Source organism: Phoenix dactylifera, unplaced genomic scaffold (genome assembly GCF_009389715.1).
Source record: "Phoenix dactylifera cultivar Barhee BC4 unplaced genomic scaffold, palm_55x_up_171113_PBpolish2nd_filt_p 001348F, whole genome shotgun sequence".
Lineage (NCBI taxonomy): Eukaryota > Viridiplantae > Streptophyta > Magnoliopsida > Arecales > Arecaceae > Phoenix > Phoenix dactylifera.
The window spans coordinates 49,004-61,851 of NW_024068676.1; the positions used below are offsets into that span (position 1 = coordinate 49,004).

At 36.4% G+C, this 12,848-nt stretch overlaps 1 protein-coding gene and 1 non-coding gene across 4 annotated transcripts; one reads left to right on the forward strand and one right to left on the reverse strand.

Moving 5' to 3' along the window:
• Positions 1-5,172: 5,172 nt before the first annotated feature.
• On the reverse strand, positions 5,173-12,109 carry LOC103716349 (protein IQ-DOMAIN 32-like). Of its 3 annotated transcripts, none has more exons than XM_017845015.3 (6): positions 11,859-12,109; positions 10,208-10,546; positions 9,930-10,121; positions 9,206-9,307; positions 7,390-9,100; positions 5,173-5,642 (listed from the first exon to the last, which is right to left on the reverse strand). In XM_017845015.3, exons 1-6 carry the CDS (start codon positions 11,946-11,948, stop codon positions 5,623-5,625), a joined length of 2,454 nt encoding a protein of 817 aa, XP_017700504.3. In that variant the 5' UTR covers positions 11,949-12,109; the 3' UTR covers positions 5,173-5,622. The 3 variants fall into 3 exon arrangements, with proteins under 3 accessions (XP_017700504.3, XP_038978001.1, XP_038978002.1); XM_039122073.1 differs by having other exon boundaries at positions 9,206-9,286; positions 9,903-10,121; XM_039122074.1 differs by having other exon boundaries at positions 9,206-9,286; positions 11,859-12,108.
• TRNAK-CUU lies at positions 6,140-6,212 on the forward strand. The gene has a single exon. It is a non-coding gene; the product is annotated as a tRNA-Lys (tRNA).
• Positions 12,110-12,848: the final 739 nt, after the last annotated feature.

Below are 12,848 nucleotides of genomic sequence, written 5' to 3' on the forward strand. Positions count from 1 at the left end.
ATCCTCTGTTCATGCTTAGGCTTAACTGTATGTGCTCCTCCTACGTCTTTGTATGAAAAGATTTGGATCTGATCCAATCAGTTGCTTCCGACTCCAAGTTTCACATTGTTCTGTATAAAAGTCTAAGAGTCAATGCAATTCCAAAGGCTTTACCACAAGCGAACTCCTTGTTGATTGGTTTGTTTTCATATGTAGGATAATGAGTCTTCTTGATTGACATTAGTCTTGTAAGTTGCGGATGCTGCCATCGTTAATACCACTTTTGGACTGCTATGTTTCTTTGTTTCACTTTCTTATTTTCTTATTTTTGTTCTTGGGAATTGTGTATCTGATCAGAATCTGACACAGAACTTGTATTGCTACAATTTGGTCACTGTCTAGGAGGATTATTCCCTTTCAGAGGTGTATATAGACTTGGCTTGTCTAGTGTGCATGATTTGACGGTAGTAGGAGGTGCTTATTCGGTCTGATCTTTTTTTTATTTAGATAAGCAAATGCAGGCTGAATGATATAATCATAGAGATTTAGAGGTTTGCTGTTGTGAGATCTGCAGCAGGACAAATATGAGAAGAAAAGGGTTTATATAGTGGAAAGTTTGAATGCCAATTTAAGTCTCAAAGAATATGGATGGTGGATGTAATCAGGTATGCAATCAGATTTCCATCTGATCTGAGGAAAACGGAAAGAAAATAGATATCAAATAAAGGAGAAAAAAATAGCTAGATGTAAGGTTGTTTTGGATGTTATATGTCTTTCATATGTTGGATTCAAATGTTTTTTCTAGGTTGGATTGCAAAATGATCTGTTGACAGTAGGAACAAGCATAAGAGCAGCTGCAAGTATCATGGAAAGGAAAGTGAAGAAAGGAAGGTTTAGAAACTTGGTTTAGTTACAGTTCAGCTAGACCCATTTAGTTTAATTTTGATTGCTTTTGTGCTTTGGGGAGTTTCCGTCTGACTTCTGGAGCTTTGATCAAAAAAAGTCAGGAGGAAAATTATAAAAAAAAAAAGAAGCAAGCCATGGAAACATACAAAAATTTGGGGTTTTTTGTAATGTTTATGATCAGTGGATGCATGTTTTCAATGTTTTAAGCTGAAAGTTTGATATTATAATATAAACCATGTTAAAAACCAACAAAAACGATAAAAAGATTCATGTGAACATCATTTCAAAGTTTAATATATGTTTCAGTTGTTTGATAAAAAATTAATTATTATGCATAATAATGTGAATTTCTTTAAAAAATAAAATGTAAAAACATAAAAGATAACCAGACATTAACATGGCCTTGTTAATGATGATTTCTGTCGCATTAGATTTGCAAAAAATTAGAGTTGGGGCTTTTATTCCCCCATGTTGTTTGAATTCTTTGGCCTTTCCAAGCGAAATTTGTTAGGCATCCTGGCTTAAGCAAGGTAGTCACTTGACATTTTCATCATCTTCTTCTTCTTCTTGGAAGTGGAGGCTGCAGATTTGCTTTCCGTGGCTTAAAAGTAACCCATCAAAGTAATTTGAGAAGGAAGAAACTCGAACAATGTGAATGGTTTATCCAATATTGGAGCATGAATTTGTTTGAGCAGGAATAATTATTTCATGAAAATTTCTAGTTGGTGAGAAGTAACATAGTAAATTTTATAACTTTGAAAGTAAAGATAGAATTGCTAGAAGTACCTACTCACAGATGAGGAATTCTACTATGCAAGCCAAACCTTTTTTTTTTAACTTAGAAAAATTGAGCAAGAGCTTAGAATCAACAATAATTTCCTAAATGGATTTAAAGAAATTAAGAAATTTATACTAAAATGATACTAAATACAAATAATGAATAAAAATCGTTTCCAATCTTGTTTCGGCCAAACGGTCTGAGACCACCGAAACTGGAAGAATATGACCAAAACTGCAGGTTAGTTTCAGCTTGATCTTGGCCAAAACTGATCAATATTGTTTGAAAACCAATTGGTTTTAGGTGAAACCTGAAACAAAGGAAGTAAGCAAAATTACTTTTTCTCTACTATAGAATCTTTAAATGAGAAAATAAGTTGGAGAATGAAGAGTCAGCTGGGGAATTATAAATTTTATGTTGCTCAGGAAGTTGACTGAGAAGTTTCGAGGCATGGTTCAGAAATGTTAGACACAACTTTAGTGATCCTTTGTCGAAGTATCTACTATAGGGAAAAAATTTACAGGGGTCTGTTGAAATTATTATAGCATATGATGTACAACTTGGCTGTTGGATTTCCTCTAAGTCTGCTGTGAGTTTCTTAAATGTCCAATTTTGTCCCAAAAATTGATAATTCTGTCTTGAGATGTTGGAAGCATATTTTTCCAGTGATCCGGGTTCGTGTGGATTTTATAGGACAACCTGATTCAAGCTGTTTTGCAGCACATTTGACTTGGTTGAATCGTGATTTCGCTGTCTTTCCACGTGAACAGTTCATCATGAATCTACTGCTGTTGAAGAAACTTTAATTAACACTCATCCTTGTTGAACAGTAGAGGTAGATTTTTTCCTCCTATTTTTTGTTCAGTCGAGAAGGATAAGGACAATATTGTTCAAATCAATTTAAATGTTACATATATAGGATTTGTTGTTTAGATTCTTTCCATGTGGTACAATACCATGAAAATGTATTTCAACTAGGAATGTCAATCCATGCTCTTTTCATAATTTTGATATCAAGCTGAACTTTCACCTTATTAGTTAGGGAACCTCCTGGCTTTGTCTAGGTCTTTCCCATTGCTAATCACTAAATATTGACAATCAAGTGATTGAGCTTAAAGTATTTCTGAGGCTACTTGCATTGCATTCTGCTTGGTGAAGCCTCTCTGCAGTGCTCAGGGGTGAGTAATGATGTCGAAGCTTACCAATTTAATACACCTAACTTTATCTGGGATCTGCTGATCTGGCTGTCAAATTAACAGGTCCACTTTCCTCTTACCTTCAAATTTCCCCTACTAAGTTGTCTGAACTTTTTTGCACATAGAAATGTTGTTTGGATATTGGGAACATACCTGCTCTTTTTGCACTTATTCTAAATAGTGGCCTCCAATTTTCTAGTTGGAATCATCAGTGTGCACTGTTTTATTCATCCTCCTCAAATTTGAAACATTTTGCGATGTAGTTTATATTGCTGGAAATATACATTAGGTGCTTGCTGGTACCAACCTGTCAGAGAACTGTTTCTTTCTGGAAAAAAGAGATTTTTTTCATATCATATTATACTACAGTTTTTATCATAACATAGCTTCTGCTATTTTTCTGAGAACTGTCTACCGAAAAAGGTCAAGCTAAACTATATCCACTACCCTATAGAAGATCATCCACCTGACATCTTGATCTATTTGTACTCGTAATGTTGCCATCCAGATGGCTAGTAATGCCAGCATTACTCATGTTTACTTTGCTTGTCATGTAAGCATAACATGCATAATTTATGATTTTAATCTCTTTCGATTGCAAGACTGGCTTAGTTTTTCCCTATGCTCTACTTCCATTTTTTTTTTCCGAAGGGTGCTTGTCTTAAAAGCCATCGTATAGACAGAAGTATTTTCAAAAGCATGTGAAACATTATAACATCAAATGAGATGAGTTGCGAGATATTGGAGGAAAATAAAAAGCCTTGAAAAATCTATTAACAATAGAATTTCCTATAAGGATTAAAGTTAGTTTCATGTTCTAAATGGACAAGGTGTAGTAAATCGAATTGTATCCACATGGTATCTTAAACTTATTCTAAGACCAGAAAATGGATCGATTTTTGTTTATTTTTTTTACTTTATTTATTGGCATGCAAAATTTATTATATAAAGATATTCAATTAGATGTAAGTTGCATAGTATTAATAATTTTTGGATTAAAAATTCAGGATACTTGAAACTTTACTAGGGCAAGTTTCAATATTATTTCCTTTTAACTATTTTTCTTTTGTTAAATTAACCTATTCTATAATTATTTAGAATTAATATATTCATATAATCTATCCTTGAATTGATCCATGAGATATCTTGCATATTCAATACAAGGACGCCATACACCAAATCAAATAAAAGAGATGATGACCACAAATGGTGTTAAGTATCCAATGAAAAAAATGCAATTGTAGGGTGTCAAGAAAAGTTTTCAATTTTATTATGATTATAAAGATTTTCACTTTTATTTATATGGGTGTGCCAAATATTTATTTTTTTAAATCAGCGAATGAATGAAACTATCCTTAAAGATAAGGCAAATATGTAATACTATATGTGTTGCATATCCAAGGAATATAAATACTTGACAATCAAGGCTTCTCGTGTACTAAATAGAATATCGTTTTAGAAGTATCTTTATCCGCATACTTATTTATAATCATCTGTGATTAGTTTTATATTGTTTTATCAAAAATTTATAGTTTGTGGATGATAGTTGATGAGCATTTTCATTTAAACATGTGAAGGGGGAAAATATTAGAGGAACGATTCCCTCGATCCCCATTTGATGATAGATTCACCTGCAGGCGATTTAAAGAGTTCTAAACATCATTGCTCCGCTCCCTACTACTAATTAGTGTTAACGTGGCCTTCTGGAAATTGGGATGCACAAAGTGCACATACCTTTCTCTAACTCTTTCCTTCTTTCACTCTTCTATGGTATTTCGCCATGGATGCTTTTTTGGTTTCTTCACACATCCGGGGGTAAAATAGTTGATGATCGAACTTTCCTGTTTTAAGGGATGAATGTGGAAAACATTAGAGGATATCTAGATTTTCTCAATCCCCATTTGATGATTGATTCACCTTCAAGTGATACGGAAAATACTGAGACATCAATGGGCACTCTGCAATGCTGATTGGATGCCACTTTGCCTATTCAAATTGCCTGCACCGAATCCAAGCCCTTTAGATTTTGCAAAAACTTTGAAAAGTCCTCATCCATTGCCCTAAGGGGGAAATGGTATGTGGTGAGAGGCCGAGGAAATGCTCAATTGAACGAGTACACTGCTCGCCCCCCTTGGATTCATTCCTCTCTAACCACAGGAAAATTCTCAGCACTACGTCTAGTGCTGAGAATACCAACTACCAAAACACAATGCTGGAAGGAGTCTGAATTCAGTGTACGGTTCACTGAATCAAGAAAAAGAAATGTTAAACTACTGCAACATCAAGTATCCAAGTATCCACATTGGTGATGGGTTTAAGAAAAAGAGAAACATAAAAAAATATCATTCCCCTGGTAGATTTGAACCATGAGACTGTGTCTTGAAGATGGTTTGATCGACACCTTGGTCCTGCTTGATCTGACAATATTAACGACAAAAGGTTGTCTCAATTTATTACAATCAAAACCCAACACATCAGGGTTGCCTATGGAAGCACAAACAACTCCCCCGAACCCAGCCGCATATCACAAAAAACGCATGCTAACATAGAAAACTATGGGCAGAAGCTTATGTTAAACAATAATGTACATCATGTAATCTTGATCTGCTCCTTGCCCATCACTCACACCATTCACACCATATGCTAATAACAAAAGCACAAGATGTATCGGAAACATGACTGAATTAGCTAACCTTCCATTTGACATGAAATCCATAATATTTTTAGGATGAGTTCAGATCATATGTTGCTCAGAAGGCTTGGTCATCTTTGCCATCTCCTCTCTGAAAACAGAGATTTCAAGATGTGAGACAATGATCAAGATATCAGTAAGGTCGAACAAAGAGGGTAGTTATTAATAATCAGGTTAATAGCAAAATTACAGCTTAAGAACATGTTCACTCAAGGAATGCCCAGACTCAAGATGAACAGGATGGATGAATTTGAACTTCGGTGCCATATCAAAAAGAGGTTTTGGAATTTCAAAAGAGTGTCAATTTGTCATTTTTATATATTACATGTAATTTAGCTTTTATTATTATCACATAAGGATATAGTTAAGTGAACATTGAAAAACTCTCACCCTATTTTATATATGTTTTTCATCTTTCTAACATCCACCACAGGTATTCTTTATTTTTTCCTCATTTCCCAATCTCCTAATAGACCTAACACCCCGCGCCCCCCACCAAAAAAAAGAAAAGTTCTCCCTCAATGTCCATGTTCTCAGTTTTCCTAATATTTCAGTTTTTTATTTCCGTATTGCTTGCATTTCATGGTTGCCCGTCTAGCTCAGTTGGTAGAGCGCAAGGCTCTTAACCTTGTGGTCGTGGGTTCGAGCCCCACGGTGGGCGTTTGTTAAATTTATTTTTTATTTCCTCAGCTCTTGTTTGTCTTCTTGTTTCATTTTTGTTTTGTATTTAACTATTTTTTATTTAACCGCTTCATGTTTCATACTTTACATTTTTTATTTTATGTTCTATTATAATTTTATATATATTTGACTTTGTTTTTATCTTTTTTATTTTTTTTATTTCATTTATTTTGTTTTATTAGAATATTCAGGTCTAGGGTATAAAGCTCTTCATTTTCTATCAGGAATACTATATAATTGATTATAAATAGATAACTAAATTTAAAAAGCAGTAGTTAATATTCATATTTTATTTATTGTTTGTTTTATGAAATATGTAATACACAGCTATTTGCCAGTCCAAAGAAAGTGCATGCTTTCCAAATCTAAACAGTTAATATTTAGAAAATTCTTATATTGTAATCCTAGAATAGCAGGATGTTTGATTCACCTAGGATGAATTTCAATATTAGAATTGTTTAAAGGAACTATAACTTGATGATGCATGTTTAAATTTACTCGTTAATGCACTACACTGTCAGCTATCATGGTAGTGCCAAAAACTGTGAACAAGTTCTGCAACTTGCAATTTCCTCAGCTTCTGTGTTAAAGTTGGCATCAACAATGCCATTTCTACTGTCAGCAAACTTGAGCCACAGGAGTATAATAGGACAACTATTTGATTTCACTTAAATCCAGTGCTCCTAACTTGGTGTGACCACAAATGTTATAAATAAAAAATTGATACTGTTGTTTTATGATTACAAATTTTAAAGTCCAAAGTGATTGTAAATTAATATCTGAAGCTTTGCTTATTCAGTGATTTTACAAACAAATTTGATGAAAGTTTATCCAGCTGTAAGTGGACTACAATAGATGACATACGAGGGGTAAGATCTATTCCAGCTAAAAGATTGTAGTACCGCTAACAGAACATAATGCCAAAAAAAAGAAACATAAGATAAAGATTGTACATGTTAAAAGAGCTAGGTTAATCAGCATCCACAATGGTTAACGGACGTTTGCCAATTAGAATGATCCCATCAAACAATTCATTACAGGGCACTATACTAGATGGCATTGAGCATTAGATAAATCTAAATTAGTTGGATTAGCAAACTAAACAAATCTAGCATCTGCAGTGCATGATAGAAGTGGACGGAATATTGACAAGTTACCTGCAGAATTATGAGGAGAATGAGTGGCATTGCCCTTTGAATACTGTTGTGCTTGTGATGTTGACCTCTGCATGCGTGGGGAGGAACCTTGTTTGTCATTCGCCATAGGTAAGGAATGTCTTTTCTTCATTTGATTATCATGCACATCAGGGCTCAATTTTGGAGAAATACTTGCATGGGCCTTAGCCCTTGCAGACTTGGTGGCTTGCATGTAACTTGGAAGGGAATTGCTACTGCTGATCCTGTGTTCATGATCAACATGATCCGGTTTAGCCATCCCGAATGAGCTGCGCCTCTTTGCATTCTTTGAATCCCTTGTCAATTGTTCAGTCCTTCCACCTGAATCATTGTTTGGATTAGATGGTGACCTCTTGCCTGCCAGTTGAGATCTTTGCTTTTGAATAGGCATATTATCATCTTTTTTGCTCTTTTTGGCATATACCGATATCTGACTTGATGGTGTTCCATGTGCCTCAGTGACTGTTGTACAGCTTTTGGGGGTTCCTTCTAGTGATAACCGCATCTGTGGATCTACAGAATTTTCCAGTTGAGTCGGCATATCTGCTGTGGTTGGCTCAGCGGGCTGTTGTTCCACCTGCACTACATCATTGGCAGCAGTTGAGTTGAGTAGATTTCCAGCACTTTCCTCAGGTTGTTGCGGCTGAAGGACCTCCGAATCAAAGGAAGAGTTCTTGTCTTCAGTCTTCATTTTAAGATTAAGATCAGTATCAGCATCACCACTGACATCATGGTGCCCTTTCTCCAAAGATCCAATTTCTAGGACAATTTCCCCACCTTCAGTTTCAGATCTGTCTGGTGAGTCGAGTGTGGAGGAGATAGAAATTTCAGTGTCGCATTCTGAAGCAGCAATTTGAACTCTTGGATCACAAGATACACTGTTCTCTGTAAAGCTTATGTCCTTACTCTCTTTTGAAGCATCTATCTGAAAATGATAACTATCTAATTTTGACTTGGCTGTAGCATCTTGATAAGCAGAATTACTACACCTGCTGATAGAAGAGCTTGAGGTCGGCACTTCGAATTTTGACTGTGCAGCAGCAAATGCTGGACTGCATGGTTTTCTCAACCCCTGTACAAGCTTCTTTCCTTCAGTTCCTACTGGCTCAAAGACTGCACTGTTAGAAGTATTCTTCAGGCCATTGCAGTCAAAATCAGGCTTCTCAGAAACATCATCAAGCACTATTTTTTCAGCTGAATTTGATTTCAAATGCTTTTGACTTGAGAGAGAATCTGTAGTTGTTTCATTAACATTTTCAATCTTCATATGATTCTCTTGTGTGATACCCAAAGTCTCATTTTTGAACTGAGTTTTTTCCTGGTCATCCTTCACCAATGAAATTGAGCAATTATCTGGAACAGATATTGGAGCCTCAAACTTCAAGGTACCAGAATTTTTAGCTGTAACAACCCCTTTGCCATTAGCTAGCACTCTTATTTCCTCTGGAGCAAACTCTGCATCATATGACATAAAGACTGCAGGTGGAACCTCCTTGCTTGCTTCGAAATCAACCAACTCCGTGTTTTCTTCTCGTCCCTGACAACCCTGATTAAACTTTTTCTCCAGCTGCTGCCCTATATCTGATGAAGTAACGGCCATCCACCTCTCCAACCATTTCCATGCCGAATCATCAGATTTTGAGGCATCACATTTTATGTGAATGGGTTTTTTCTTTGGCGCAGCCTCCAAAAGCTTGATAAAACGGAAACATGTAAATTAATTTTAAAGGAAAAAAATATTAAGATTACAAACCACTGTTACAATGGTGAACTTGTAAAAAAGATAGAGTGCTCGTACCTGATGAGCAAATCCATTTGAAAGGAGTATCTTAGTTGAGGAATATGTTTTGTTTGGTTTTATGCAAGAATTTTCCTTCTCCTGCACCCGGAAAATATCAATCTGGTAAGACATAAAACAACAAATATAATGCTTCACAAGAAGAAGAAAGCATTTTCATAGCATATGATGACAAATATTGAACAATGTGGCACATAGCTCAGTCTATTGATAAATACAAATACTACTTTAAGCAACCCTTCACCCTCTTCTCAAAATGCAATCAAAAATTAATCCTCTAATGAAAGTTGAATAAGCCAGAGTTATTTATGACCGATTCCAGGAGAGATGAATATATGTTGCAGCTTGAATAGGAAACATAGGACGAGAAAATATAAAAATAACAAGATTATCCAAATCCCAATCACAGTCAGCCACAACACATTTGCTAATAATGTGATGGTAGGGTCAGAACTGAGTCAGCAGACTTACAAGGTGAGTCCTGCCAAGATCAAGAGTTGCATTGGCTAAGATCTTTGATTGTAATCTAAGGCTAGAAAGAGGCTGCTCATAAATTCTTATAATAGAATAATGGAATCTTTGTTGTAATTTAGAACATAATTATTTAAAAATAGTGAAATAAAATATTTTATGCAACCCCAAGGTCATTCTGCTCTATGATGTGAATCAATAATTAGTGAAGCAAAAAGGACTTTACCAATAGTCTTGATCTCTGGGAATGTACCTGGAGCTTATTCTCTTGTGCAGCTAACTTCTCAACTAATTGACATTTATGACGAGCTCGCACAAATGCTTGCAATTTTACAATGGCTTGGACACAACGCAATGTTCCAATGGCCTGTCTTCTAACCAAATGTCCACGTACAGCAGCTTGCAATTTGACAACACTCTTAAGTTTTTGTAATCCTCTCCTAGCCTGAACACATTCACAGGAAATCAGAGAAATATAATACAAACCCTTGGAAAATACGCAAAGCAATTGCAACTGAGAAAAGAATATACCAAGAATCCCCGAGTGGCAGCCTGAATGACAATAACAACAGATTCATCGAGGTGGATGTCATTGGCAATGGAATTTTCATCAGTTGCCAGCAGATTAGCTACTCCAGAATTCATGACAGCAGATGGTAAGGGGAAGGTTTCATTTATCTTTTGTTCTGTGGGTTTTTTTCCTGGAATAGAAGAATATATTGGAGAATCAAAAGTATTCGTCGGGACTTGTATGCTTTCCTTGTTATAGCTGACAGACACAGGATCTGAGACCACACTATTGCTTAGCACTCTGTGCCTGGTTGATCTCTTTCGGAAACTCCATCGGCGTCTATCTGATGAAGTTTTGCTCTGAGAAAGAATGGATTAAAGTCAGGAAGCTTCAAATCAGTAAATAATAATAATAAGATAACATGGGACAAGCAATGGAGGAATCAGCCTATCTGAAGCTTCACATGCTGCCAACTTTTATTGTAACAAGGAAGGACAGAGGAAGAAATCCACATGCAGTGCTCAAGTTATATTATTTTGGTATTATGTTGTCATGACTCGTATGTCTCTGATGAGGACAAATTATTCACCAATTAGGCAAGTGTTAACTGCGTCCTCAATTTGAGAAAAACTTACAAGATGCTCATATAAAGTTGTATAAGCTAACACAATCACCAAACCAATTCAGTGTTGTGCCAATTATCTCCCAGTATTTTCCAACTCATGCAAAATCCAAGCAAAGACATTCTCGAACTCAGATCCATGGTGCTGGACAACTTAATTGTGTTTCTTTTTTTTTCTTCTCTCTCACATTTTCTTAGTAAATAATTAAGATCAACCGCCACAGTCCTGCTCAATCAACACATCATTTCCCAACCGTGCCTGCAGTTCCTGACAAGCCCCTACATCCGATCCATCAGGTTTAAGGAACATCTCATAAATTGTCCCAGCCAGATCTAGTAATGGGGTGTTCCCAAGGGATCAAAGATTACAAAACACAGTTGTTGGCTACATTAAACTTTTGGATCAAATTAAAATTATAACATCAACATCAATTCTTTTCTCCCAAAAAATTATGAGAAAAATAATCACAAACCTAATCTCTCTTTCAGATCCAAAACGAACAGAACATCCACTTAAGCAGCACCAACATTTAATCATGAAAAACATGCACAAGTAACCAATTTCCCAAATCAATGCATTCCAGCACCCCGATCAATTCCCGGTCCTCTTCCCGAAGGGCAGTACTCACAGCAGAGAGAAAAATCAACACTTAGAAACAAACAATGTGCCTCTCAATGCAGCCCAGTAGCAACTCCTAATAGAACCCAGACACCCATCGCAAGAGAAATAGGGAGGGAAAGAGAAAAGGACAAAAATGATATTTTTATGAGACCTCTGCACCTTTTTTGAGCATCCACATCCATGGATCTGGTAACTATCCAAAACAAACCCAAGCCAGTAAAAAGATCAAACTTTACCCAAATTCCACCACAATCCCCACAGTTCCAACTCAACCACAACCAAACCCACCACGCCACTCTCATAACCTCATCTAAGCCTCCACCAAATTCACAACTAAAGAACAAGAAACAAGCTTCAACCCTCCAATCAAACAGCAATGCACAGCAAAACGAACAAAGAAGAGACCGCGACAAAGAGAAGCAATTACCTCAGCCATCGAATTATCCCCGTCGTCATCCACATCCGCGCCGCCAGTGCAAGCAATCATCCTCAAGCAGGATCTCTTCGATCTCCCCATCGCCCCCTCCGACGATTTTTTCACGAATTCTTCTCCCTTTTCTCTAGGTTTTCAGAGAGGGAGAGAGAGTGCTTCTCCTCGGTTTCGCAGTAGCGTTTCAGCTGGCGGCCATGCCGCTCTACATCATTTATTTTTTTGGGAGCTCGACATTGTCGGATTTTTTAGGAAAAAGAGGAGTGGGTTTTAAATCGGGTTTAATTCGGGGGCTCGCGTCCACTATTTTCCACGCGCGTCCTCTTCCCAACCGTTTTGCGTCGCCTCTAAAACTTGCCGAATGAAGGAAAGAAAGGTCCGTTTCCGTTACGTTCCGGTCAATCGACAATCACGGACAGGATGTGGTAAGCTCACTGCGGTGATGGGATCCGGTTTTCATGTTTCCGGTGGATGAGGCGATCCCAACGGCAACCGGTCACGAGATTCGCGAGAAACCGCCCCTAGATACAGGCAGCTGGCCGTATATTATTTCGTTGCGTTTCGGCTCAGTACGTACGTAGTAGACTCCAGCTCAGAGGCATGGTTAAACTTAAAGATGACGGCCTTTTTTTCGTCGTAACGGCTACCATAGATATCCTAATAGAGAAGAAGCAAATAATTCTCAACACCCGGCTACTAAATAACTTCTCAAAATTTTCAAATATAATAATATAAATTCAAATCTCTTTACAAACTCAAAAAATATTATAATTTGAGTAACAAGGTTGTAATAATATTTTTTTTGATGATAATAAGGTAAAAATATTTTTGCCAAACCATATAAGTAAAATAAATATTAAAATTTCTAATGTACTACTGATCCATCTTATATTTTGTGCAAAACTCATAAGTTTGATGCTGATTCCAATTTGCAGTAATAGAAAAGAAACACTATTAAAGTGATATTTTATATTTATAATAAAGTAA

Coding starts and splice junctions, on each gene's coding strand:
- LOC103716349 (XM_039122073.1), bottom strand. CDS start 11,948: ATGGGGAGATCGAAGAGATCCTGCTTGAGGATGATTGCTTGCACTGGC. Junction 9,287..9,902: donor CCCAGAGATCAAGACTATTG/GTAAAGTCCTTT, acceptor TTCCGGGTGCAG/GAGAAGGAAAATTCTTGCAT. Junction 9,101..9,205: donor CAAATGGATTTGCTCATCAG/GTACGAGCACTC, acceptor CGTTTTATCAAG/CTTTTGGAGGCTGCGCCAAA.